Source organism: Taudactylus pleione, unplaced genomic scaffold, assembly GCF_031769625.1.
Source record: "Taudactylus pleione unplaced genomic scaffold, aTauple2 ptg000027l, whole genome shotgun sequence".
NCBI lineage: Eukaryota > Metazoa > Chordata > Amphibia > Anura > Myobatrachidae > Taudactylus > Taudactylus pleione.
The window spans coordinates 2,068,688-2,093,809 of NW_028284429.1; the positions used below are offsets into that span (position 1 = coordinate 2,068,688).

General features: G+C 48.0%; 1 protein-coding gene across 2 annotated transcripts in view; it reads left to right on the forward strand.

Annotated features, from left to right (window-relative positions):
* SAAL1 (serum amyloid A like 1) overlaps positions 1-25,122 on the forward strand; it is an 84,288-nt gene that overhangs the window by 44,781 nt on the left and 14,385 nt on the right. The window contains exons 2-7 of one of the 2 annotated variants that reach the window (XM_088451793.1): positions 8,054-8,223; positions 9,902-10,009; positions 12,149-12,232; positions 12,710-12,789; positions 13,345-13,404; positions 22,837-22,952. In XM_088451793.1, the coding sequence (XP_088307919.1) occupies positions 8,054-8,223; positions 9,902-10,009; positions 12,149-12,232; positions 12,710-12,789; positions 13,345-13,404; positions 22,837-22,952 (618 nt within the window). Of the gene's footprint in view, positions 1-8,053; positions 8,224-9,901; positions 10,010-10,079; positions 10,096-12,148; positions 12,233-12,709; positions 12,790-13,344; positions 13,405-22,836; positions 22,953-25,122 lie in introns of those variants that run through there. The other variant, XM_088451794.1, reaches the window with a different exon arrangement.

Consider the following 25,122-nt stretch of genomic DNA (forward strand, 5'->3'; position numbering starts at 1 on the left):
ACTGCCATTCTGTATTACCGGTCTATTGGCCTCTGTGCATCTCTCAACCATGGGCCGATCGCAACTGCGATTATGCACGCAATCGACCGATTTTTGCGTATGCATCAGTGCGTGAACCGGCCATTGCAATCTACGCAGACCCAGAGTGATTAACAGGAAGTGCCATTTATGGATGGGCACGGGTGGTCGGAGAAACCCCGGCCTGCCGGTGCTTTTGAATGCCGTTGCAGGGGGTGTGCATAAATTAGCCTCTGCGATGCCTTAGGCAGATTGAGGACTCATAGCGTGCAATGAAGTTAGCGATTTCTGAGAAAAGTCTGACCATGTGCAAGTGTGCGTGAGACTGCGATGGTACTCTGTTGTACCGATGGTTTCGCAGTGCTGCTAAACATTACGGGTAAGGTAAAGTGGGCGTCCTTATGTAGTGCTGCGATGGCATAGCTATGGTTGCTATGGGCAACATCTCCACTTCTAAAAACTCTCAGTTTAGTAAACCCCAGGAGGCCTATGCTGAAAGAAAGAGCAGGTAAGTACATCCATTCAAGAAAAGCTTACTCAAATATTGGGCCTGACTCAGACCCGGACGCTATGCTGCGCTCGCTCGCACTGAGCGATTTTTATCGCAATCTGCGCATGCGTATGAGTCGCAATGCGCGTGCGCGAACCAATCATTGCGATGGGAAAGTGCTCGCCCGCAGTCGGGCCTCTATTTTGAGTGACAGTGCCGTTTGTGGGTGGTAACAGGGGAAGGTGCTTGTAAACGGGGGTGTGGATGTGCAAACGCAGGCGTGCCCGACCGTCAGAACGGCGTTTAATGGGTGTGCATAATTAGCAAAGTAGCATCATTACACACGTGGCTGGGTTGTATTTTAGCCTGAACTGCTCGCAATGTTGTGGTGGGAAAAGGCTACAACAAGCGCTGCGAGCAGCTCCGATGGCTCTCGATGTTCACGATTAATCCTACAACTGCCGGAGACGACGTGTGTTGCAAGTGGCAAAGGTGCGAGCGCATAGTGCGGCCGCTCGCTATTAGTGGGCGGCTTTACGCTACGCAGTGTGAGCGCATAATTTAAATAGCCGGCCCCTTTTAGCCAGCGAGCGGCCGCAAATATCGTCCGGGTCTGAATCAGGGCCATTGTCTCTTCCAAGCCCATCACTCGAATCCGCCCATTATATGAAAAGCGTGACGAGACCCCACGACAAGAAGTAATAAAAGTATTCTCTCTAGCACCAAACCAATCAACAAATGTGTTATTCTGGTTTTCACGTGACAAAACACTTGTGTTCATTTTAATTGCGTCCTCTGTGTAACGGAAGTGTATACACTGTTTGCTGACAATGTACGGAAAATTACAGACCATTACAACAGGTTCCAAACAAGGGGAAAATAATGTTATTGCTGACGTAACTTCAGTTATGTTTTTACATTTCATGGTTTCTTGTGTAAATTATGGATGTGGCACAACGGTAATCAAACGTCAACTTCATTATTTCTTTTTCTCCACTATGAAACCGAGGACCATGCTGATTTTTGTAGTAGTAATGTATATCTTTTTGTTAAGCACCTAAAAAAAAATAAAAAATTGGGATTTCTAATGTTGATTTATCCTTGCGTTTTTAATTCTGTTCCTAAATCTTGAATTTTTGCTGTAATTCAAAACGTTAGATAAAGTTTTTTTGGTTTGGATTCGGGAGGAAAAGTTACCTTTAGGGGTCCAAATTTCGTGGTGATCTCTTAATAAACACCTGTGATACTTCAAATAAACTGAATAAATAAGCTGCGATTAGTAAGTAGTTTCAATGAAAAATTTATATTTCTACTTCAGGGTCCATAGGGTATCCACAGGATACCTTGGGGTATAGGTGTGACGTCAGTCGCAGGGCACCAAAGAGTTAAGCTTTCAGCCTCCCAGGATGCACTAGGTCCCCCTCCTATACCCCGCCCCCGGGCCAAGGCACCTCAGTTTAGTTTGGTGCCCGGCCGGAGTCGGGTGCACCTGTTGGAGTGGGGGCTAGAAGAGCCCCTGAAGCTTTTTCTTCATGCAGCTGTGGCTGCACATCTGGATGAACAGCATGGACAGTCAGTCCTGACGTCCATGCTGTCTTCCCTACACCCCGCCGGTACCAGAACGCCGGTACTGATCCGGGGATGCTGGTGGGCGTCTGGGGTCACAGCTAGCGGTGACCCCAGATGCTCCGGACCATGGCCGGATTCAAGGGGGACAGAGGTAAGCAGCGGGGTCCCGCGGTGGGTCCCCGCTGATCACATGGTCCTAAGTCCCCAGGCAGGGGGCTCCCTGGGGACTGGCTGCAGCGTGGAGCCAGGCGACCAACCTGCGCTTCCACTACCCCCTGGGACAGCGGACCGCAGCAGAGCAGTAGCGCTGCGGCGTCCCAGGGGTTAAATGCATGCCAGGGGAGCGCGCCTTCCCTGTCTCACAGCCGGCGCCTCCCCCGCTGCACACAGCCCTCTCTGCACTGTGCTGACTGGTCCTGTGTCAGCGCTCCTCCCCCAGGCCAGCTTCTCTTTGCTCCTCGGCGGCCATCTTCTCTGCAACGCATGGTGAACGCTGCTGGAAGTCTGGAAGGAAGCATCGTGGTCTGGGTCCCCCCGCATACCTCTCCTCCGCTGTGGCTCAGGTCTGTGTATGCAGCGCTGTGTCCTACCAGGCCCTGTGTCTGTGTAGTTGAGTGATCAGCGCTGTTAGTGCAGGAATTGTTATTTCTCTGCATTGTATGTGACTGTGCTAGCGCTGCCTGTAACTTTTCTTCTCTAAACTGTCAGCTTTATTACTGTCCCTGTTCTTTCTGCTAAAGCCCTTGCGGTGCGGTGCTGCAGGGTGGTCTCTCGCCTATTTAATACTTAATTGGTGAGAGAGGTCACATACGTGGTGCCATCATGTCTGAAAGTGATTTTCCCCTCCGGCTACAGTGTACCACGTGCAAAGTACCGTTAGCGGAGGGGGAGGGTAGCGCGGAGGGCCTTTGCCGGCAGTGTTTGTCCATGGCGCGGCCTATTACGGTTACAGCACCGGTACAGGAGCCGCCCTGGGCTTGTTTCGCTCAGACGTTAACAGCTTTAGTGGGCCAGTTAGCTCCGCAGCCCGTGTTTACTCCGATGGGTTTGTCCCAGCAGTCTGTGGTGTCGTCACCCATGCAGGGGTTCCCACGACAATTGGTGGTACCCCACAGTCTCCCTATTTCCCCGCTCCCGGGTTCTCAGGAGCCAGCGTGGGTTAACTCCCTGACGAGTTCTGTACAGCACTTGTCGGATGTGTTGCAAGGGGAGTCTGTGATGCGGCCTCATAAAAGGCCGGTGGCGTCTCTGTCCGCTCTTTATGAGGATGACGAAGGGACGTCTGATGATGGGGAGATTCTGGATCCTTACGATCAGGAACCTCTCCATACTAAGGACGCTGATGCTAAGTCCAAAGTATATATTCCTGGACTTATTCGGGCGGTCCGCACAGCCTTGGTGATTGAGGACGAAGTTCCCCCAGCGGCTAAATCTAAGTATGCCTTTTTCAAAGATGTGAAGGGCGATGCCACAGTCTTTCCTCTTTCGGGTCAGTTGGTGGACCATTTAGAGGAGGCGTGGAAACAACCTGGCAAAAGATACCAGCCGCAGAGACGCCTGGCGGTGGCTTATCCGTTCGCGGATAATTATTTTGCTAAGTGGGAATCCCCTCCACAGGTGGATTCTCACGTGACCCGTCTTGTCCGTAGTGCCACATTGCCGATGCCATCCATGTCCTCCCTTAAGGATGCTACGGACCGCAAGGTAGAAATCTGCCTGAAGTCCACTTATTCCCTTGCAGGGGGGGCAGCACGGCCGGCTATGGCCATTTGCTGGGTTGCCAGAGCGATGGAGCGCTGGGCGGATTCATTAGAGGCTTCTTTTGAATCCGACTGTCCAGCCGAACAGGCAGAGTTGATTGGCAATCTCCGTGATTCGGCCACCTACATCAACGAGGCGGCTCTAGACATTAGTACTCTGGTGTCTAGAATTTCTTCAGCAGCGGTAGCTGCTCGTTGCACCTTGTGGCTGCGATCCTGGAAGGCGGACGCAGATCCAAGAAAGGTCTGGAAGCGTTGCTGTTTACCGGAGAAGTTCTCTTCGGTCCGGATCTGGATAAGATTGTGGCCACGCTGGCGGCAGCCAAATCTGCTTGTCTCCCGTCGGCCGCTGCTCCTTCTGGTTCTGGACCATCGTCCTTTCGGTCATCTAGGGCCCAGGGCAGGCCCAAACCACAGTCGTTTCCTCGACAGGCTGGCCCTAAGAAATCGGTCAAGCCCCGGAAACAGGCATGGAGTACCAGACGTCCGGCCCCCAAGCCAGATGACAAGCCTGCGGCCTGACGGTCCAGGTCTCCCCTTGGGGGATCCCAGGGTGGGAGGCCGCCTGCTGCAGTTCTCCCGGTGTTGGTCGTTCACTACGACAGACACTTGGGTTCTGGAGGTGGTCTCTCACGGGTACGCCCTCTCCTTCTGGCACAGACCCCCGGCTCGATTCTTCACCACGGGTCTACCATCAGACCGGAACAAGGCTACGGAGCTGCGGAAGGTATTGCACACTATGCTCCAGGCTGGAGTTATAGTGCCTGTTCCATTCTCCCAGAGGGGCCAGGGTTTCTATTCAAATCTATTTTTGGTACAGAAACCCAATGGGTCATATCGTCCGATTCTCAACCTCAAAGCACTCAACAAGTCTTTGCGGGTCCCGAAGTTTCGGATGGAGACCCTACGGTCCATCATTCTGGCGCTGGAACCTGGGGACTACATGGTGTCATTGGACATACAGGACGCTATGGCGGTCATGGCGGCTTCTCTGCGGCTGCAAGGAGTCCGCATGTTGCCGTACTTGGATGACCTGTTATTGGTGGCAGGATCTCCAGAGCTCCTGTTACACCACTTGGACCTGACCATTGCACTGCTGCAACGGCACGGCTGGCTAATCAACTGGCAGAAGTCCACTCTAATCCCGTCTCGGAGGATTCTGCATCTTGGAGCCTTATTGGACTCGGGACAGCAAAGGATCTTCGTGACGGAGGACAAGATCTCTGCTTTACAGTCAAGGGTGCGCAGTTGTCTGCACAGCCGCCGGGTGTCCTTACACTCGGCGATGAGGTTACTGGGCTCCATGGTGTCGGTGTTCGACATGGTGGAATACGCCCAGTTTCACTCCAGACCTCTGCAGCACCTGATCCTGTCCAAGTGGAACGGGCTGCCTCAGTCTCTGAAGTTCCAGACGATTGTGCTCACCCCGGAGGTTCGCCTGTCCCTTGCGTGGTGGTTAAAGACGACCCACCTCAACAAGGGACGTCCGTTCTGGGTTCCAAATTGGGTCCTGTTGACAACGGACGCCAGTCTTCGGGGCTGGGGAGCAGTTTCGGGTCCACACTTGTTCCAGGGCAGGTGGACGCCGACAGAAGCGGAGCTTCCAATAAATATCTTGGAACTCTGTGCGGTCTTCAATGCTCTCCTGCAGGCACAGCGGTTTCTCCAGGGTCACCCGGTGCAGGTCCAGTCGGACAATGCTACCACCGTGGCCTACATAAACAGGCAAGGAGGAACTCGCAGTCGGGCGGCTCTCGTAGAGGTCTCTCGGATCCTGGTTTGGGCGGAGCGCAATCTTCCGGCCATATCAGCGGTCTTCATCCCGGGAGTGCTAAATTGGGAGGCGGACTTTCTAAGTCGCCAGGACGTTCATCCAGGGGAATGGTCCCTGCACCCGGACGTTTTTCAACTACTGGTGGACAGGTGGGGTCTTCCAGAAATCGACCTCATGGTGTCCCGGCACAACAACAAGTTGCCGGTGTACGGGTCTCGCACAAGAGACGAAGGGGCGTCTCTGGTGGATGCTCTGTCCGTCCGGTGGACGTTCAGGTTCGCATACCTGTTCCCTCCGGTCTCCCTTCTTCCACGGGTAATCCGGAAATTCAAACAGGAAGGAGGGACGCTCCTGTTGATAGCTCCCGCGTGGCCCAGACGGCACTGGTTCTCAGACCTTCAGGGTCTGTCCGTGGACAGTCCTCTGTGGTTGCCGCTACGACCGGACCTTCTGTCTCAGGGTCCTTGTCTTCACCCGGACCTGACTCGGCTGTCTTTGGCGGCGTGGCTGTTGAGACGGCCATGCTGAGGTCCTGGGGGTTTTCCAGCTCTGTGGTGCGTACCATGTTACGAGCTCGGAAACCGTCTTCCGCGAGGATATACCATCGCGTGTGGCATACGTTCTTCCAGTGGTGTTGACCGAGAGGTTATGCACCGCGGGAGTTTCGTCTGTCTCGGATTCTCGCCTTCCTGCAAGCGGGACTAGATCATGGGCTTCGCCTTGCTTCTTTGAAGGTACAGGTTTCGGCCCTATCTGTCTGGTTTCACCGTAGGATTGCTACAATCCCGGATGTGCGCACCTTTATGCAAGGTGTTCTCCGTATTCAGCCGCCCTTTGTTCCACCTGTGGCGCCTTGGGATTTGGCTGTGGTCCTGAGGGCTCTCCAAGGACCGCCGTTTGAACCACTGGGCTCAGTGGATATTAAATGGCTAACAGCTAAGACTGTTTTCCTTCTGGCCGTTGCTTCAGCCAGACGTGTTTCTGAGTTAGGGGCTCTTTCTTGTAGACCCCCTTTCTTGGTTTTTCATGGGAACAGGGCAGTGCTCCGCACTCGGCCCGAGTTTCTTCCCAAAGTTGTTTCCCAGTTTCATGTTAACGAGGAAATAGTTGTTCCGGCCTTTAACTCACCGGGTCTTTCCGTGGGTGAGGCCTCTTTGGATGTTGTGCGGGCCTTAAGGACTTATGTTGACCGCACTTCTTTGTTTAGGAAGTCGGACGCTTTGTTGTCCTCTATGGCTTCTGTAAAAAGGGTTGGCCTGCTTCAAAGCAAACTTTGGCAGCCTGGATCCGTATGGCTATTTCTGAAGCTTATCTTCATGAAGGCCTACCGGTCCCTCCTTCTCTGAAGGCTCATTCCACTAGGTCTGTGGGTCCTTCGTGGGCAGCTCGACGTGGTGCCTCGGCAGTTCAGATCTGCAAGGCTGCTATGTGGTCTTCTGTCCATACCTTCGTGAGGTATTACAGGTTTGACACCTTCGCCTCTCAGGATGCTTCCTTCGGGCGGCGGATTCTCCTTTCTGCACAGGAGCGTCCCCACCCTTAAAGGATACTGCTTTGGGACATCCCCAAGGTATCCTGTGGATACCCTATGGACCTTGAAGTAGAAAATATGAGATATGGTAAGAACTTACCCTTGTTATCTCTATTTCTACGAAGTCCATAGGGTTCCACAGGACTCCCGCCCTGTCGCACCTGTGCTGCAGATGGGCTTTGCTCTGGTCACCGGTTTTCCGTCTCCCTCTGGTGAGAATGTGATTCTTGTATGTGTCCAGATCTTTGTTCTCTCTCTTCCTTCTCCTCCTCCGGCCTATGGCTTGGTAACTAACTGAGGTGCCTTGGCCCGGGGGCGGGGTATAGGAGGGGGACCTAGTGCATCCTGGGAGGCTGAAAGCTTAACTCTTTGGTGCCCTGCGACTGACGTCACACCTATACCCCAAGGTATCCTGTGGAACCCTATGGACTTCGTAGAAATAGAGATAACAAGGGTAAGTTCTTACCATATCTCATATTTTTGAAAACTGTCAGACAGTCGAGATATTTGGCAGAAACCCCTTTTAGATCTTATTTACAGTAGTACATAGACTACTTTCCCTTGTGTATTGTATTGTTACTAACACCTGTAAGTAGGTTTCAGGACATTGTCAGGCAGGAAAGGGTGTTCCTGGTGGCTCCTGGGATTATTTGGGTGACATTTTCACAGTAATTTGAGTGTTACTAATTTAGCTTTTGCTAAAACACGTTCCAGAGTCAATAATGGCTAGAGCGTCTAATCTATTAATAGAAATAAATTAACTGTCTAATACCCATGGAAAACCAGTGCTACAATGTTATAAAACCACTTATTTACCCCTGAGCTGCAGTCTCCCCGATGCGTTTCGTTGAGAGGTGAAGCTGTGCATGAAATCATCCAAAAGTAGGCAAGTGAAACGCGTGTCTTTTCAGAGAAGGACAAGGTAGACTTGAGCCCGAAACAACCAGGCGGTTCGTCTGACATGGACCGAAACCCATCCCCTCCCTCCAGCGATGATGAAGAGGCACCATCCGGGGATACCATCACTAACACCGTATTCAGCAAACACTGGTTCTTCAGCACCCTCACTAAGCTCATCGAGGTACAAATATATCTATGGTCTATAATATATCTTGTGCATTGATGTTTTGGGCCTGATTGAGAGGTGTACACAGAAGCGCCCTCATCGGTGTCTATTGGTGGTGTTCCGTCTGCGACTATGCCAATACCGCTACAAACACCTGACCTTGTGTACATCTGCGTACGAATCTGCAAGGACTAAGACGCCCACTTCCTGCGGTAATGACGACTGGTTCGTCCTTCGACAACACCAACGATCATCACCATCGAGACTTGCACCAGCCGTATGGCAGGTGCATTGTCTCCATCTGACCACGGCTTCCTATGTGTAGGCAGCCGCTCTCGCTGACATGCCTGCGACATTCCAATAACACGCCAATTGAAGGACCATTTTTGCGTGAATTTTTAGCTACCGCCCAGTAACGTCCATTATATTTTCAGTGCACATCTCCCTGTGTGCGCCTGAAATAATAACTGCGACTCTGCACGGAGAAAATAGTGACACATGACTTAGACCCATGCGTAGTAGCAAAAAATTGCGTCGAACATCAGCATTGCGTCCACTTCCTATATCAGGCCCTTTATGGGTGGCTCTTGGGCCTGATTCTGAGCCGCATGCAATGCCGATGTACACGTAGCTGAGCGATTATTTACAATGCACAAAACGTTCTGGAAACCCCTATGGCGTCTACGTTACAGAGTGTACGCACAAAGGGGCTGATGATATAGGGACAGACGGTATCAGATATCGGGCGGCAAAGTGATGGGCGCTCCTGGTCGGTGACTGGGAGGAGGCCTGAAAAGAATGCAAGAAAATGTCATTCTCGGGCGCATTACGGGAGTTTGTTGCTGGTGTGTCAGTGACCGGCTGCGTTCTCAGACGCACAACCACAGAGGCCACGTGCAGATGGAGAAACTATCTGCCATAAGGTTGGTGAAAGGGGATACGTTCAGGATACTGGCACAGGGAATGCCAGAGCTTAGAAAACCGACGCCAAAATCCTGCCACCTGTCAGAATCCCGTCACTGGCATGCCAAAGGTAAATAGCCGGGTTAGGGGGAGGGTTAGGGAAAGGGATTAGGGTTAGGCACTGGGGGGGGGGGTTAGGCTTAGGAACTAAGGGGGGGGATCGTTGGGTTTAGGGGGAGGTTAGATATAGGCATCGGGGAGTGTTGGGATACCTATTGACAGGTGTCCTAACCCTGTGGGGATGCTGGCGTCAGGATTTTGAACACCGCCATCCCGTACCCATCCCAGTGAGAGTGTCGCTAATTCCCGGCGCTAAATGTGTGCATCTAAGTCCTTGCACAGGCAGACGCAAGCTAGTAAACCAGGGATAGGCTGATACCAGCTCGGGCTTATTATCACTACCTTACTCCGGCAGCAGATGTGAGAGCGGCTGCAGCTGCGTCAGTTTCTGTATCAGGTCCCTAATGTATACGGTTGCCAGATGGATTGTATAGTGTAATTTTGGCACCGTTTGGTCACTTTGATCACATTGTGCCTTTTGTTAAATGTTGTATTAATTTCTAAAGAAGGTTTCATTTTATACCTGTGTCACCATTTATTGGCCAGAGCGACGCCACTGTCCATGGTCCGGCTACAGTGGAGGAACAGGTGCTGAGTGTAGAATCTCAGAGAGACAGAAGATGTTATATCCCTGTGTGTTGTGTAACCTTCCATCCACATTCTTCCTCAGACCATTACACAGAAAGAAAAGTCGGAGGCAGATGATGAGACCTGGGATGAGCTGGATGAGGATATGGAAAATAACATTTGTAAAGTGTGGGACATGTCTATGAATGAGGTAACGTGGGAATGAGGTAACGTGGGACATGTCTATGAATGAGGTAACATGGGAATGAGGTAACGTGGGACATGTCTATGAATGAGGTAACGTGGGACTGAGGTAACGTGGGACAGGTCTATGAATGAGGTAACGTGGGAATGAGGTAACGTGGGACAGGTTTATGAATGAGGTAATGTGGGAATGAGGTAACGTGGGACTAAGGTAACGTGGGACTAAGGAAACGTGGGACTAAGGTAACGTGGGACAGGTCTATGAATGAGGTAACGTGGGAATGAGGTAACGTGGGACAGGTCTATGAATGAGGTAACGTGGGAATGAGGTAACGTGGGACAGGTTTATGAATGAGGTAATGTGGGAATGAGGTAACGTGGGACAGGTTTATGAATGAGGTAATGTGGGAATGAGGTAACGTGGGACAGGTCTATGAGTGAGGTAATGTGGGACAGGGACATGGGACAAAAAAAAAAGATACTTTGCATCTGGAACAAAGCATGCTGCAATACATGGGGGGCAAATACATTTATATGTTTGCATGCAGGGTAATACTGGCCGCCTCTGCATGTAGCTCACACATGCCAGACAGCTCTATACTTACACTGCAATTTAGATTTCTGTTTATTAGGGGTTCAGCAATGTCCAATGTCTGGTGAGCTGCTCACTGTGGTGTTTGCAGAGTAAGTTAGGACCACTCTTAGCTGGCACCTGAGCTGTATTTGTAACCTTAATGTAAATGTGTAGCTTGGATATACCCTTTATGGGGCAAATCCCTATTGCTGGCGGAGATAATAGGTGTTTTCTTTATTATAACCAGTGTTATTTGTCAGTAGAGATTACAGATACAGTAACAATGCTGGGCCTCCGCATTATAAAGGTCATGTAATGTTCTGCGGTGTTTGTCTGGGAGGATCACAATTGCTGATGAATACATCCACACAAATGTCACATTGGGATTAACCTTCTAGATTCGCTGATTGCTTCTGTTATCTTTGCAATAAGAGGAAACACATACAAAGGTAATTAGCTTATACGCTCGTCACGTCTGATTCTGTGTCCAATATTTGCACAGAGTTTGCAGCAATATCTGTTTATATACATCTGATCTATGGCTACAGTACTAGCGATCTATATACAGGATATATACCCCAGGCGCAAGGGAAACTGTTGTCACCTATAGGATTCTGCTTCTTTGTAGGCCGTGTCCTGTAACGTTACACCGACATTTATTCCATCACTTCCGTTTTATGCTAATGAGTAAGAAGGCGTGGCTTAATTATTGGCGCAATAAGTCTTTAGCTATAAGCCGTGTGTATGAATCATACGTTATGTAGCAATTTTTGTTATCTAGAATGAATAAAAGGACATTTTTGCACACTAAATAAGGACATTATAGTCATTCTATATGATATTTTTAATACCCGTTTCAGGTTCCTCTAATCACAGACAGACGTAGTCAATGAGAACCATTCAACTTAGCTATTACTGGCCAAGCCACCGTCTATAACATGCGCACTGTACGGTGAGACGTTCATAGGGATTTACCACACAGGCGGCTGTGAAGTATCGTCTTCCCGCGTTGCTTACTGATGGCATAGCTCTTCCCGAGGTATACTTCTACCCACAAAGCAGATTTTATGTTATTTCCCGGAAAGATGCTAGAATGACTAAAGAAATACATATGGTAACAGTGTCAGGAGGGTACGGGCAGGACCAGGGGGGGGTTTAAATTATTTAGTATACAAGTAAGATTTCTACATTTAGTTTTCAATGGGAGCTTCTGCACCGCGTACCCCTCTAATAATACATAGCGGTTGATGCAGAGTTACACACAAGTGCGGAACTTATCAGGAATGTACGGGAAGAATCTTTATTGCTGCATTGTGGCGATGTTGCCATAGAAACAGGCGTGATCACAGAACCTTTCTCCCTAAGGACAGGAGGGACCTTGTAACTGTGCTTTTAGTGGATTTTAGACATGATCTGCACCAAATTATGGGAAGCCTCCTGTTCCGGAATACCCCAATATTCCTAGTAACAGACCCCATTCTATAACCATACAACACATTTCATCCCTTTGTGATTCTTTGATGAGACCTGAGAAATCTTTTCTGTTCAGACCAATGTTTCATGTTGTTCCAGGAGGTGGCGCTGTTCCTGAAGGAGTTTAATGCTCCTGAAATATTATTAGGAGTGATCACAAAATCAAAATGCAGCCGCCTGACTGTGAGTAATGACTTTATCCCAGGTGTATGTTACCTTTATACATTTCCTGTACAACATAAATGACCTGCTCATTAGTGTCTTTGTTGCATGCACACAGTATTATTCGTTATAAAGAACTAGTGATATCATATTGGCAAAACATAGGACACAAAGTGATGTCACTGGTTCCTTGTGAGCTGATTGGCTGCCTGCACTGTGTATTAGCGAATGGTACCCTCTAGTTTCCAATGGAATAATGCGTCACAAAGTAATTTCCTGTAAGCGCAGATCATACGGGAGAGTTATGCGCTGTCGGCCCCTCGTTCTTCCTCGCTTTTTAGTTTGTTTCCCTGTGCGGTAGAACTTGGACCCCAGTACTGCTTCATACCTGATTCATCATAATAACTTGATGAACCGTGATTGTCCCAGGCGCCCCGTCTTCCGCTGAAGATCCCACCAATCGTTCTCATTCTCCTGTAAATCTTCTTTCCTCCTCAGGAAATCTGTGTTGGGATTCTGGGTAACATGGCCTGTTTCCAGGAGACTTGTCTGGTGATCAGCAACAACGAGGCCTTGGGGTACGTTCCTCTCATTAATTCGGCTGAGTTGCCGCCAGGTGGCTGAGGTTTTGTCTTACAGTATTCTCCATCACTGCAGGTTTTGTCACAGGCTATTAAAGCCATTAGCCACATAAATTTATAATTGTATATCATGGAAACCGCCCTTATAATGGAGGTTCATCAACTCCACGTTCTGATTAAAACCTTAGAACGTTTCCGGGCTGCACGATGGAGGTAGACGAGAGGAGATTTAATATAATGGTTCATTTATCTTCAATACAAGGACCATTTAGCGTCCCTGCTTACTTCCTCTCACTTTGAGCGCTCACACTTATATTTGGGGGATGGTTTAGCGTTTCATACCCCTGACCAATGCTGGTCCATGGATTTAGCTTTATATCCTGCAGCCCCTGTGACTGACCCAGGACAGGAAAGTGACAGTGACATGAGGCTTTTGGGCAGAACACATCCCCATATTGTATTCACTTGTGCAATGTATTATTTTATCTCATACATAACGTTCCTAGCCTGTAGGGAGACTGACTAGTCCTCTCTCTCCCGGTTATATTGTAGGGAGGTCCTACTCCTATTACTGTGCGACACGGACCCTCCGACACTGCTAGAGACCACCAGGTAGGTGGTTATGAGAGAATGTTAATGTGTGAGAGTGACTTATAATGGTTGGGGATAAATGGACAGGATTCTGGCTGGTGGTGCATCCCTAACATCTTATTAATGCAGGGCTTCACAAATTGTAATAAAATCTGGGAGCCAGGATGAGTGTAGGAGCCAGACCACTGTAAAACTCCCCCCACCCTCCCCCCCAAAAAAACTATGTGAGTGAGGAGCACAGCTCTGTGTGTTATGCAACTGTTATACGCACTATACTAGTCCACAAAATAGTCACAGTTGAATAGATACAGTAACATGGAGGCCCCCTCACTGCTCTGCACAGCTTCCCTGCTCCACCCCCCACCCTCCAGTAATAACGGACCACATTTCACATAGAATTATGGTGTCAGAAAGTACAACAAAACCCCCCTCCCCTCATGGTCACACCACTACCCCTCTGAAGCCAGCAGACAATAGACAGCGGGGACGTACAGGAGGATCAGTGTAGACTGGAACAGACAGCAGGGGTCAGAGCAGGCCAGGATGGAGAGGAGGAGTCAGCGCAGGCCGGGACGGACAGAGGCACAGCAGTCACCACAGGCGACACTCAGCACATGCACTCCTGTGCAGGAAATGAACACCGCAATACTATAGGCACGAATCTCTGCCGGGGCTGATGTGGATCTGCTTCCTCCTTCACTGCAAAATCTGGTAGCCATGGCGACCTGGCCCCTGGGATTTGTCGAGCCCTGTCTTAATGGCTTATAAATCTTGTAGCCAGTTTGTAGTTTGTGTTAATCTCTGCACAAGCTTCATAAACGCCGCCAGACCATGGAAATCTGCTGTTATTGTGTATAAAACCGTGTATCAGTGCCGATTGTAGGTCAGCCCTTTGCCCTCTCTCCCAGATAATCACTTTCTCCTAAATGATTCCAAGTCTCACGCAAAGCGACTGCCACGGCCGGCAGATCCCCCCGCCATGCTACAGCGATTAGCCGCTTCACGTGTTTAGTCACACGACGCACTGTTTTACCATCCGCGGACGCATCAGTCATCATTGGTATTGGCAATTGCACCTACCCCATGCTGTGTGGAAGAGATCGGTCAGAAACAGACGTTCATTCATCATATGTGCCCCTGGTAACAGCATGGACGCCTGGCTACATGGCCAGGGCACTCCCACAAAACTGATCTCTTGGCGTGCTTTCACATGGTAGCTGCCCTGCCGATACCCAGGTGGAGAGACCCGGCCACACACAGAGCCTCAGTGCACATGTATAGTGCGGCGTATGCGCAGTTTGCTAAAAGTCGTCACATATGTCCGTTTCAGGAATGTGTGTAACGCGGTGCGACGGTGATTTCCATGGCTGCAGCTGCCCCCTTCTGCAGACATGTACAACATGTGTCGCGTCTCTCTGTGTCCCGCACAAAAAAAAATATGCTGGGCACACAGCTGCGCCAATCCGGCAAGTGACGACCTTCTCTAGAACCAGAAGTATAAAGAGTTTCAGTTAATGATGAAGAAGAGTTATGTTGCCATCAGCTGACAGCATCCTCCATTGTGCTTTACAAGTGGTAACAAGCACAGTAATAGAACAAGCCTGGGTAATAATAGACACAGAGGTATGAGGGCCCTGCATGCACGGATACACGTTATTGGGAAATAGGAGTGTGTTACATGAGGATAAGTGCTACACATTACATGGCAGTCTGGCCAGATCGCAGAGGTTCTTGGTGGGCTGCATGATCCAGTCACACCGCAATGTTGGCCTGGGGTCAGCAGATTCTGTGACTGTAGAGTGAGAACACATGTGAGTTTTGTGTGAGCACTGTAGGAGGAGATAATTGGGTATAATAGAATAGAGGGTAGGTAATTGGGTGGAATAGCTTATGGGGGTTACCAGGTGGTTCTAGAATATGATTAGCTGCCTAAAGTGATGAGTTTCTGAGGAACACATGAAGGTTTGGCGGCTAGTGGAATGTCTTTGTTGTGTGAGAGAGGGTGGGTGCAGCCCGAAAATAGTCCTGTAACCGTGACCGTGAGTGAGAGAGAACCAGAGAGCAGGGGTTGAGCAGGGAGATATTTTGAAGTAAACAAATGTGTGTGTTGGTATAGTGTTGTATATAGCCTTTTATATAAGCAGAAGTCATTTATATTGAATTTGGTTAAATACCAGGGACCGATGTAAGGACTGACCGAGCGGAGCAGCAGCAGAACGTTCTGCGAGGACGATCAGCCTGGCTGCTGCATTCAGAATAGACTGTAGGGGGGACAGTCTTGTTAGAGGAAGACAAGTAGGGAGGATATTGCCATAATCACTGAGGACAAGCATTAGAGTCTGCAGTGTGAGAGATGGGTGTTTTCTGGAGAATGTTTGTTACATGTAGCATTAGAGTCTGCAGTGTGAGGGAGGGGTGTTTCTGGAGAATGTTATATGTAGCATTAGAGTGCAGTGTGAGGGAGGGGTGTTTCTGGAGAATGTTACATGTAGCATTAGAGTCTGCAGTGTGAGAGAGGGGTGTTTCTGGAGAATGTTACATGTAGCATTAGAGTCTGCAGTGTGAGAGAGGGGTGTTTTCTGGAGAATGTTACATGTAGCATTAGAGTCTGCAGTGTGAGAGAGGGGTGTTTTCTGGAGAATGTTACATGTAGCATTAGAGTCTGCAGTGTGAGAGAGGGGTGTTTTCTGGAGAATGTTACATGTAGCATTAGAGTCTGCAGTGTGAGAGAGGGGTGTTTTCTGGAGAATGTTACATGTAGCATTAGAGTCTGCAGTGTGAGAGAGGGGTGTTTTCTGGAGAATGTTACATGTAGCATTAGAGTCTGCAGTGTGAGAGAGGGGTGTTTTCTGGAGAATGTTACATGTAGCATTAGAGTCTGCAGTGTGAGAGAGGGGTGTTTTCTGGAGAATGTTACATGTAGCATTAGAGTCTGCAGTGTGAGAGATGGGTGTTTCTGGAGAATGTTACATATAGCATTAGAGTCTGCAGTGTGAGAGAGGGGTGTTTTCTGGAGAATGTTTGTTACATGTAGCATTAGAGTCTGCAGTGTGAGAGATGGGTGTTTTCTGGAGAATGTTACATGTAGCATTAGAGTCTGCAGTGTGAGAGATGGGTGTTTCTGGAGAATGTTACATGTAGCATTAGAGTCTGCAGTGTGAGAGAGGGGTGTTTCTGGAGAATGTTACATGTAGCATTAGAGTCTGCAGTGTGAGAGAGGGATGTTTTCTGGAGAATGTTACATGTAGCATTAGAGTCTGCAGTGTGAGAGAGGGGTGTTTCTGGAGAATGTTACATGTAGCATTAGAGTCTGCAGTGTGAGAGATGGGTGTTTTCTGGAGAATGTTACATGTAGCATTAGAGTCTGCAGTGTGAGAGATGGGTGTTTCTGGAGAATGTTACATGTAGCATTAGAGTCTGCAGTGTGAGAGATTGTTACATGTAGCATTAGAGTCTGCAGTGTGAGAGAGGGGTGTTTTCTGGAGAATGTTTGTTACATGTAGCATTAGAGTGCAGTGTGAGAGAGGGGTGTTTCTGGAGAATGTTACATGTAGCATTAGAGTCTGCAGTGTGAGAGAGGGGTGTTTCTGGAGAATGTTACATGTAGCATTAGAGTCTGCAGTGTGAGAGAGGGGTGTTTTCTGGAGAATGTTACATGTAGCATTAGAGTCTGCAGTGTGAGAGAGGGGTGTTTTCTGGAGAATGTTACATGTAGCATTAGAGTCTGCAGTGTGAGAGAGGGGTGTTTCTGGAGAATGTTACATGTAGCATTAGAGTCTGCAGTGTGAGAGAGGGGTGTTTTCTGGAGAATGTTACATGTAGCATTAGAGTCTGCAGTGTGAGAGAGGGGTGTTTCTGGAGAATGTTACATGTAGCATTAGAGTCTGCAGTGTGAGAGAGGGGTGTTTTCTGGAGCATGTTTGTTACATGTAGCATTAGAGTCTGCAGTGTGAGGGAGGGGTGTTTTCTGGAGAATGTTACATGTAGCATTAGAGTCTGCAGTGTGAGAGAGGGGTGTTTTCTGGAGAATGTTACATGTAGCATTAGAGTCTGCAGTGTGAGAGAGGGGTGTTTCTGGAGAATGTTACATGTAGCATTAGAGTCTGCAGTGTGAGGGAGGGGTGTTTCTGGAGAATGTTACATGTAGCATTAGAGTCTGCAGTGTGAGGGAGGGGTGTTTTCTGGAGAATGTTACATGTAGCATTAGAGTCTGCAGTGTGAGAGAGGGGTGTTTTCTGGAGAATGTTACATGTAGCATTAGAGTCTGCAGTGTGAGAGAGGGGTGTTTCTGGAGAATGTTACATGTAGCATTAGAGTCTGCAGTGTGAGGGAGGGGTGTTTCTGGAGAATGTTACATGTAGCATTAGAGTCTGCAGTGTGAGAGAGGGGTGTTTCTAGAGAATGTTTGTTACATGTAGCATTAGAGTCTGCAGTGTGAGAGAGGGGTGTTTCTGGAGAATGTTACATGTAGCATTAGAGTCTGCAGTGTGAGAGAGGGGTGTTTTCTGGAGAATGTTTGTTACATGTAGCATTAGAGTGCAGTGTGAGAGAGGGGTGTTTCTGGAGAATGTTACATGTAGCATTAGAGTCTGCAGTGTGAGAGAGGGGTGTTTTCTGGAGAATGTTACATGTAGCATTAGAGTCTGCAGTGTGAGAGAGGGGTGTTTCTGGAGAATGTTACATGTAGCATTAGAGTGCAGTGTGAGGGAGGGGTGTTTTCTGGAGAATGTTTGTTACATGTAGCATTAGAGTCTGCAGTGTGAGAGAGGGGTGTTTTCTGGAGAATGTTTGTTACATGTAGCATTAGAGTCTGCAGTGTGAGAGAGGGGTGTTTTCTGGAGAATGTTACATGTAGCATTAGAGTCTGCAGTGTGAGGGAGGGGTGTTTCTGGAGAATGTTACATGTAGCATTAGAGTGCAGTGTGAGAGAGGGGTGTTTTCTGGAGAATGTTACATGTAGCATTAGAGTCTGCAGTGTGAGAGAGGGGTGTTTTCTGGAGAATGTTACATGTAGCATTAGAGTCTGCAGTGTGAGAGAGGGGTGTTTTCTGGAGAATGTTACATGTAGCATTAGAGTCTGCAGTGTGAGAGAGGGGTGTTTTCTGGAGAATGTTACATGTAGCATTAGAGTCTGCAGTGTGAGAGAGGGGTGTTTCTGGAGAATGTTACATGTAGCATTAGAGTGCAGTGTGAGAGAGGGGTGTTTTCTGGAGAATGTTACATGTAGCATTAGAGTCTGCAGTGTGAGAGAGGGGTGTTTTCTGGAGAATGTTACATGTAGCATTAGAGTCTGCAGTGTGAGAGAGGGGTGTTTCTGGAGAATCTTACATGTAGCATTAGAGTGCAGTGTGAGGGAGGGGTGTTTTCTGGAGAATGTTTGTTACATGTAGCATTAGAGTGCAGTGTGAGGGAGGGGTGTTTTCTGGAGAATGTTTGTTACATGTAGCATTAGAGTCTGCAGTGTGAGAGAGGGGTGTTTTCTGGAGAATGTTTGTTACATGTAGCATTAGAGTCTGCAGTGTGAGAGAGGGGTGTTTCTGGAGAATGTTACATGTAGCATTAGAGTCTGCAGTGTGAGAGAGGGGTGTTTCTGGAGAATGTTACATGTAGCATTAGAGTCTGCAGTGTGAGAGAGGGGTGTTTCTGGAGAATGTTACATGTAGCATTAGAGTCTGCAGTGTGAGAGAGGGGTGTTTCTGGAGAATGTTACATGTAGCATTAGAGTCTGCAGTGTGAGAGAGGGGTGTTTTCTGGAGAATGTTACATGTAGCATTAGAGTCTGCAGTGTGAGGGAGGGGTGTTTTCTGGAGAATGTTACATGTAGCATTAGAGTCTGCAGTGTGAGGGAGGGGTGTTTTCTGGAGAATGTTACATGTAGCATTAGAGTCTGCAGTGTGAGAGAGGGGTGTTTTCTGGAGAATGTTACATGTAGCATTAGAGTCTGCAGTGTGAGAGAGGGGTGTTTTCTGGAGAATGTTACATGTAGCATTAGAGTCTGCAGTGTGAGAGAGGGGTGTTTTCTGGAGAATGTTACATGTAGCATTAGAGTCTGCAGTGTGAGGGATGGGTGTTTCTGGAGAATGTTACATGTAGCATTAGAGTCTGCAGTGTGAGAGAGGGGTGTTTTCTGGAGAATGTTACATGTAGCATTAGAGTCTGCAGTGTGAGGGAGGGGTGTTTTCTGGAGAATGTTACATGTAGCATTAGAGTCTGCAGTGTGAGAGAGGGGTGTTTTCTGGAGAATGTTACATGTAGCATTAGAGTGCAGTGTGAGAGAGGGGTGTTTCTGGAGAATGTTACATGTAGCATTAGAGTGCAGTGTGAGAGAGGGGTGTTTCTGGAGAATGTTACATGTAGCATTAGAGTCTGCAGTGTGAGAGATGGGTGTTTTCTGGAGAATGTTACATGTAGCATTAGAGTGCAGTGTGAGAGAGGGGTGTTTTCTGGAGAATGTTACATGTAGCATTAGAGTCTGCAGTGTGAGAGAGGGGTGTTTCTGGAGAATGTTACATGTAGCATTAGAGTCTGCAGTGTGAGAGAGGGGTGTTTCTGGAGAATGTTACATGTAGCATTAGAGTCTGCAGTGTGAGAGAGGGGTGTTTCTGGAGAATGTTACATGTAGCATTAGAGTCTGCAGTGTGAGAGATGGGTGTTTCTGGAGAATGTTACATGTAGCATTAGAGTCTGCAGTGTGAGAGAGGGGTGTTTCTGGAGAATGTTACATGTAGCATTAGAGTGCAGTGTGAGGGAGGGGTGTTTTCTGGAGAATGTTACATGTAGCATTAGAGTCTGCAGTGTGAGGGAGGGGTGTTTTCTGGAGAATGTTACATGTAGCATTAGAGTCTGCAGTGTGAGAGAGGGGTGTTTCTGGAGAATGTTACATGTAGCATTAGAGTCTGCAGTGTGAGAGATGGGTGTTTTCTGGAGAATGTTACATGTAGCATTAGAGTCTGCAGTGTGAGAGAGGGGTGTTTCTGGAGAATGTTACATGTAGCATTAGAGTGCAGTGTGAGGGAGGGGTGTTTTCTGGAGAATGTTACATGTAGCATTAGAGTCTGCAGTGTGAGAGAGGGGTGTTTCTGGAGAATGTTACATGTAGCATTAGAGTCTGCAGTGTGAGAGAGGGGTGTTTCTGGAGAATGTTACATGTAGCATTAGAGTCTGCAGTGTGAGAGAGGGGTGTTTCTGGAGAATGTTACATGTAGCATTAGAGTCTGCAGTGTGAGAGAGGGGTGTTTCTGGAGAATGTTACATGTAGCATTAGAGTGCAGTGTGAGAGAGGGGTGTTTCTGGAGAATGTTACATGTAGCATTAGAGTCTGCAGTGTGAGAGAGGGGTGTTTTCTGGAGAATGTTACATGTAGCATTAGAGTCTGCAGTGTGAGAGAGGGGTGTTTTCTGGAGAATGTTACATGTAGCATTAGAGTGCAGTGTGAGAGAGGGGTGTTTTCTGGAGAATGTTACATGTAGCATTAGAGTGCAGTGTGAGGGAGGGGTGTTTTCTGGAGAATGTTACATGTAGCATTAGAGTCTGCAGTGTGAGAGAGGGGTGTTTCTGGAGAATGTTACATGTAGCATTAGAGTCTGCAGTGTGAGAGAGGGGTGTTTCTGGAGAATGTTACATGTAGCATTAGAGTCTGCAGTGTGAGAGATGGGTGTTTTCTGGAGAATGTTACATGTAGCATTAGAGTCTGCAGTGTGAGGGAGGGGTGTTTTCTGGAGAATGTTACATGTAGCATTAGAGTCTGCAGTGTGAGAGAGGGATGTTTCTGGAGAATGTTACATGTAGCATTAGAGTCTGCAGTGTGAGAGAGGGGTGTTTTCTGGAGAATGTTACATGTAGCATTAGAGTCTGCAGTGTGAGGGAGGGGTGTTTTCTGGAGAATGTTACATGTAGCATTAGAGTCTGCAGTGTGAGAGAGGGGTGTTTCTGGAGAATGTTACATGTAGCATTAGAGTCTGCAGTGTGAGAGAGGGGTGTTTCTGGAGAATGTTACATGTAGCATTAGAGTCTGCAGTGTGAGGGAGGGGTGTTTTCTGGAGAATGTTACATGTAGCATTAGAGTCTGCAGTGTGAGGGAGGGGTGTTTTCTGGAGAATGTTACATGTAGCATTAGAGTCTGCAGTGTGAGAGAGGGGTGTTTCTGGAGAATGTTACATGTAGCATTAGAGTCTGCAGTGTGAGAGAGGGGTGTTTCTGGAGAATGTTACATGTAGCATTAGAGTCTGCAGTGTGAGGGAGGGGTGTTTTCTGGAGAATGTTACATGTAGCATTAGAGTCTGCAGTGTGAGAGAGGGGTGTTTCTGGAGAATGTTACATGTAGCATTAGAGTCTGCAGTGTGAGAGAGGGGTGTTTTCTGGAGAATGTTACATGTAGCATTAGAGTCTGCAGTGTGAGAGAGGGGTGTTTTCTGGAGAATGTTACATGTAGCATTAGAGTGCAGTGTGAGAGAGGGGTGTTTTCTGGAGAATGTTTGTTACATGTATGTAGCAGGATTTGAATGTAGAAAGAATAAGGATAACACATATGAAGCAGGACCAATAGGTTGTATGAGGCGGGTGTAGGCAAGTCTCTCAGGCAGCACAGAGGCACACGGGAGCCGAGAGATGGGACCTTAATATGAGGACTAACAATTGTTATATCGTCCGTTCCCAGCACCTCTTAGATTGTAAGCTCCTTTGTGTTATTAAAATGAAAAAATGCTGTTTATAAGGCAAAAAATGGTTTATTCAGTGATATCCCTATGTCTTAGGGAGCTGGCTGAATTCTATGTATAAGTACACTTCCTACACTCATTAATATACAAGTGGTTTCTGCCTTCAACTTGGACTCTTCATACAAGATTTATGGCAGGTGTGGAGAGGGTCCGGCAGCGTCGTCCCCTCGTCAGGCCCTCCAGGCTGTGTTGTGAGACGCAGCTTGTGGTATTATGTACAGGGAATCCTTTGTCGTCTCAACACCTGATTTTCATGTCTTGAGGTGCGTACACACTGTGCGATCAGGAAAGACAGTACATTACGACATTGTAATGGTACCGTCGTTCCTGATCCCCTGCAGTGCCTACACTGAACGATGAGTCAGTCAGTGCAGGCACTGCCCATCATTCCTGAACATGGGCAATCTGTAGTTATCGGCAGATTGGCCTGCATGTTCAGGCGACGGACAATGTCGGAAACGACCAGCGGACGTGCGCATCGCTGGTCGTTTCCTACATTTTAGTGCACGATTTGTGCACGATTACTGAGCGATTGCACGATTGCGATGTCGTAATCGTGCAATCGCTCAGTATTATCGCCCAGTGCGTACGCACCTTTACCCTTATTGATTTTATTATGTGAGTGTGTTTACAAACAAAAGATAGATACATTTATACCAAATTAATATTTTTAAACCAGCTGTGAAGCGTAATGTTGGCAGAACACGCCCATGGAAGGTGCCATTCTCTGTTTCAGGCTGCTGCTGACGTGCGTGTCCCAGGTGGATGTGATGAGCACATGGCTGGAACGGATCAGGAAGCTTTCCACTGTCCGAGAGAACCTCTGTTTCATCATGAGCAGCTCCACCAATGGTAACACGTCATTCCTATCACATGACTCATGAGTTAGTTATTATGTCGGTGCAGTTCTTCTGGCTCTCTCGATCGTTTTCAGACAAAATGTCATTGGGAGGTCATACAGGAATACAGATCACTGACAGTGGGGCCAAAGGCTTAATCTCGCCCAGGTATAGAAAGGATTACAGAGTGCGGACCCTCTTTGTCTCTAATCTGACTGGTAATAAAGAAGAAAGATAGGATATAAACCATTTCCTGAGGGAAAAAGCAGGCTTAGGGCCTGATTTAGCGTTACATGCTAGCGCACTGCTGAACGCAGATTCCCGATGTTCAGTAAATCTGCACAGGACCCAGTCTGCCAGTGTGGGCAATGGGTCCTGCTAGCTCACTCACAGACTGTCAGTGATTGACAGTTTGCTGCTGTTTGTGGACGGGGAGGGGGCGGCGAGGCCCTCCGTTTCCCGAAGTGTTGCCGCCGTTGTGGGAGAGGGAAGAAGCCAGGATCTCAGTAGGCTGACGGAGATTTTCTGGCCTCTTCTTCTAAACTGCAGCTGCCGGCTGCAGGACCCCATGGGTTACCGCAGCTGGCCGATGGTACGCAGTACGAGAGGAACCTACGGTTCCTCTCGTACTGAGCAGGATTACTATGGCGACAACACCTCATCAGTAGGGTAAAACAACGCAGCTCGGATAAGTTATGCACAGGAGGTGTGATGCCACATGCTGCATTACCATATCTACAAGGATCGCAATTGCAAAGCTGCCTGCGTGTATACATCCTATATCTATAGCCTGCGTGTATACATCCTATATCTATAGCCTGCATTCTTACATCATATATCTATAGCCTGCATTCTTACATCATATATCTATAGCCTGCATTCTTACATCATATATCTATAGCCTGCGTGCATATATCCAATATTTATAGCCTGCGTGCATGCATCCTATATTTATAGCCTGCATGCATACATCCTATAGCTATAGCCTGCATGCATACATCCTATAGCTATAGCCTGCGTGTATACATCCTATATCTATAGCCTGCGTGTATACATCCTATATCTATAGCCTGCATTCTTGCATCATATATCTATAGCCTGCGTGCATACATCCTATATTTATAGCCTGCGTACATGCATCCTATATTTATAGCCTGCATGCATACATCTTATATTTATAGCCTGCGTGTATACATCATATATTTATAGCTTGCGTGCATACATCCTATATTTATAGCCTGCGTACATACATCCTAGATCTATAGCCTGCGTGCATACATCCTATATCTATAGCCTGCGTGTATACATCATGTATTTATAGCCTGCATGCTTACATCCTATATCTATAACCTGCGTGCTTAAATCCTATATCTATAGCCTGCGTGCTTACATCATATATCTATAGCCTGCGTACATACATCCTAGATCTATAGCCTGCGTGCATACATCCTATATCTATAGCCTGCGTGTATACATCATATATTTATAGCCTGCATGCTTACATCCTATATCTATAACCTGCGTGCTTAAATCCTATATCTATAGCCTGCGTGCTTACATCCTATATCTATAGCCTGCGTACATACATCCTATATCTATAGCCTGCGTGCATACATCCTATATTTATAGCCTGCGTGCATACATCCTATATTTATAGCCTGCGTGCATACATCCTATATTTATAGCCTGCCTGCATACATCCTATATTTATAGCCTGGGTGCTAACATCCTATATCTATAGCCTGCGTGCTTACATCCTATATCTATAGCCTGCGTACATACATCCTATATCTATAGCCTGCGTGCTTACATCCTATATTTATAGCCTGCGTGCAGCTTAGCCATTATGATCCATGCAGATCAGGCCCTTATTATGGTCCCCTGTATTGTCACGATAGGGCAATATAGCATCCAGAAATGGTGCAGCTGCACCAGGGGTAGGTCATTATATAGGATCATGTGTGACCACAATGGTGAGTGGTCTGATATACTCACATTCCTTCCAGTGGTGTTGCGGAAGGACCATCTCTCCTGGGTGACAGCTGACATGCCGGCTCTCTCTCCTGGGTGACAGCTGACATGCCTGCTCTCTCTCCTGGGTGACATCTGACATGCCGTCTCTCTCTCCTGGGTTTCATGTAACTTGCCGACTCTCTCCTGTGTGACATGCCGGCTCTCTCCCC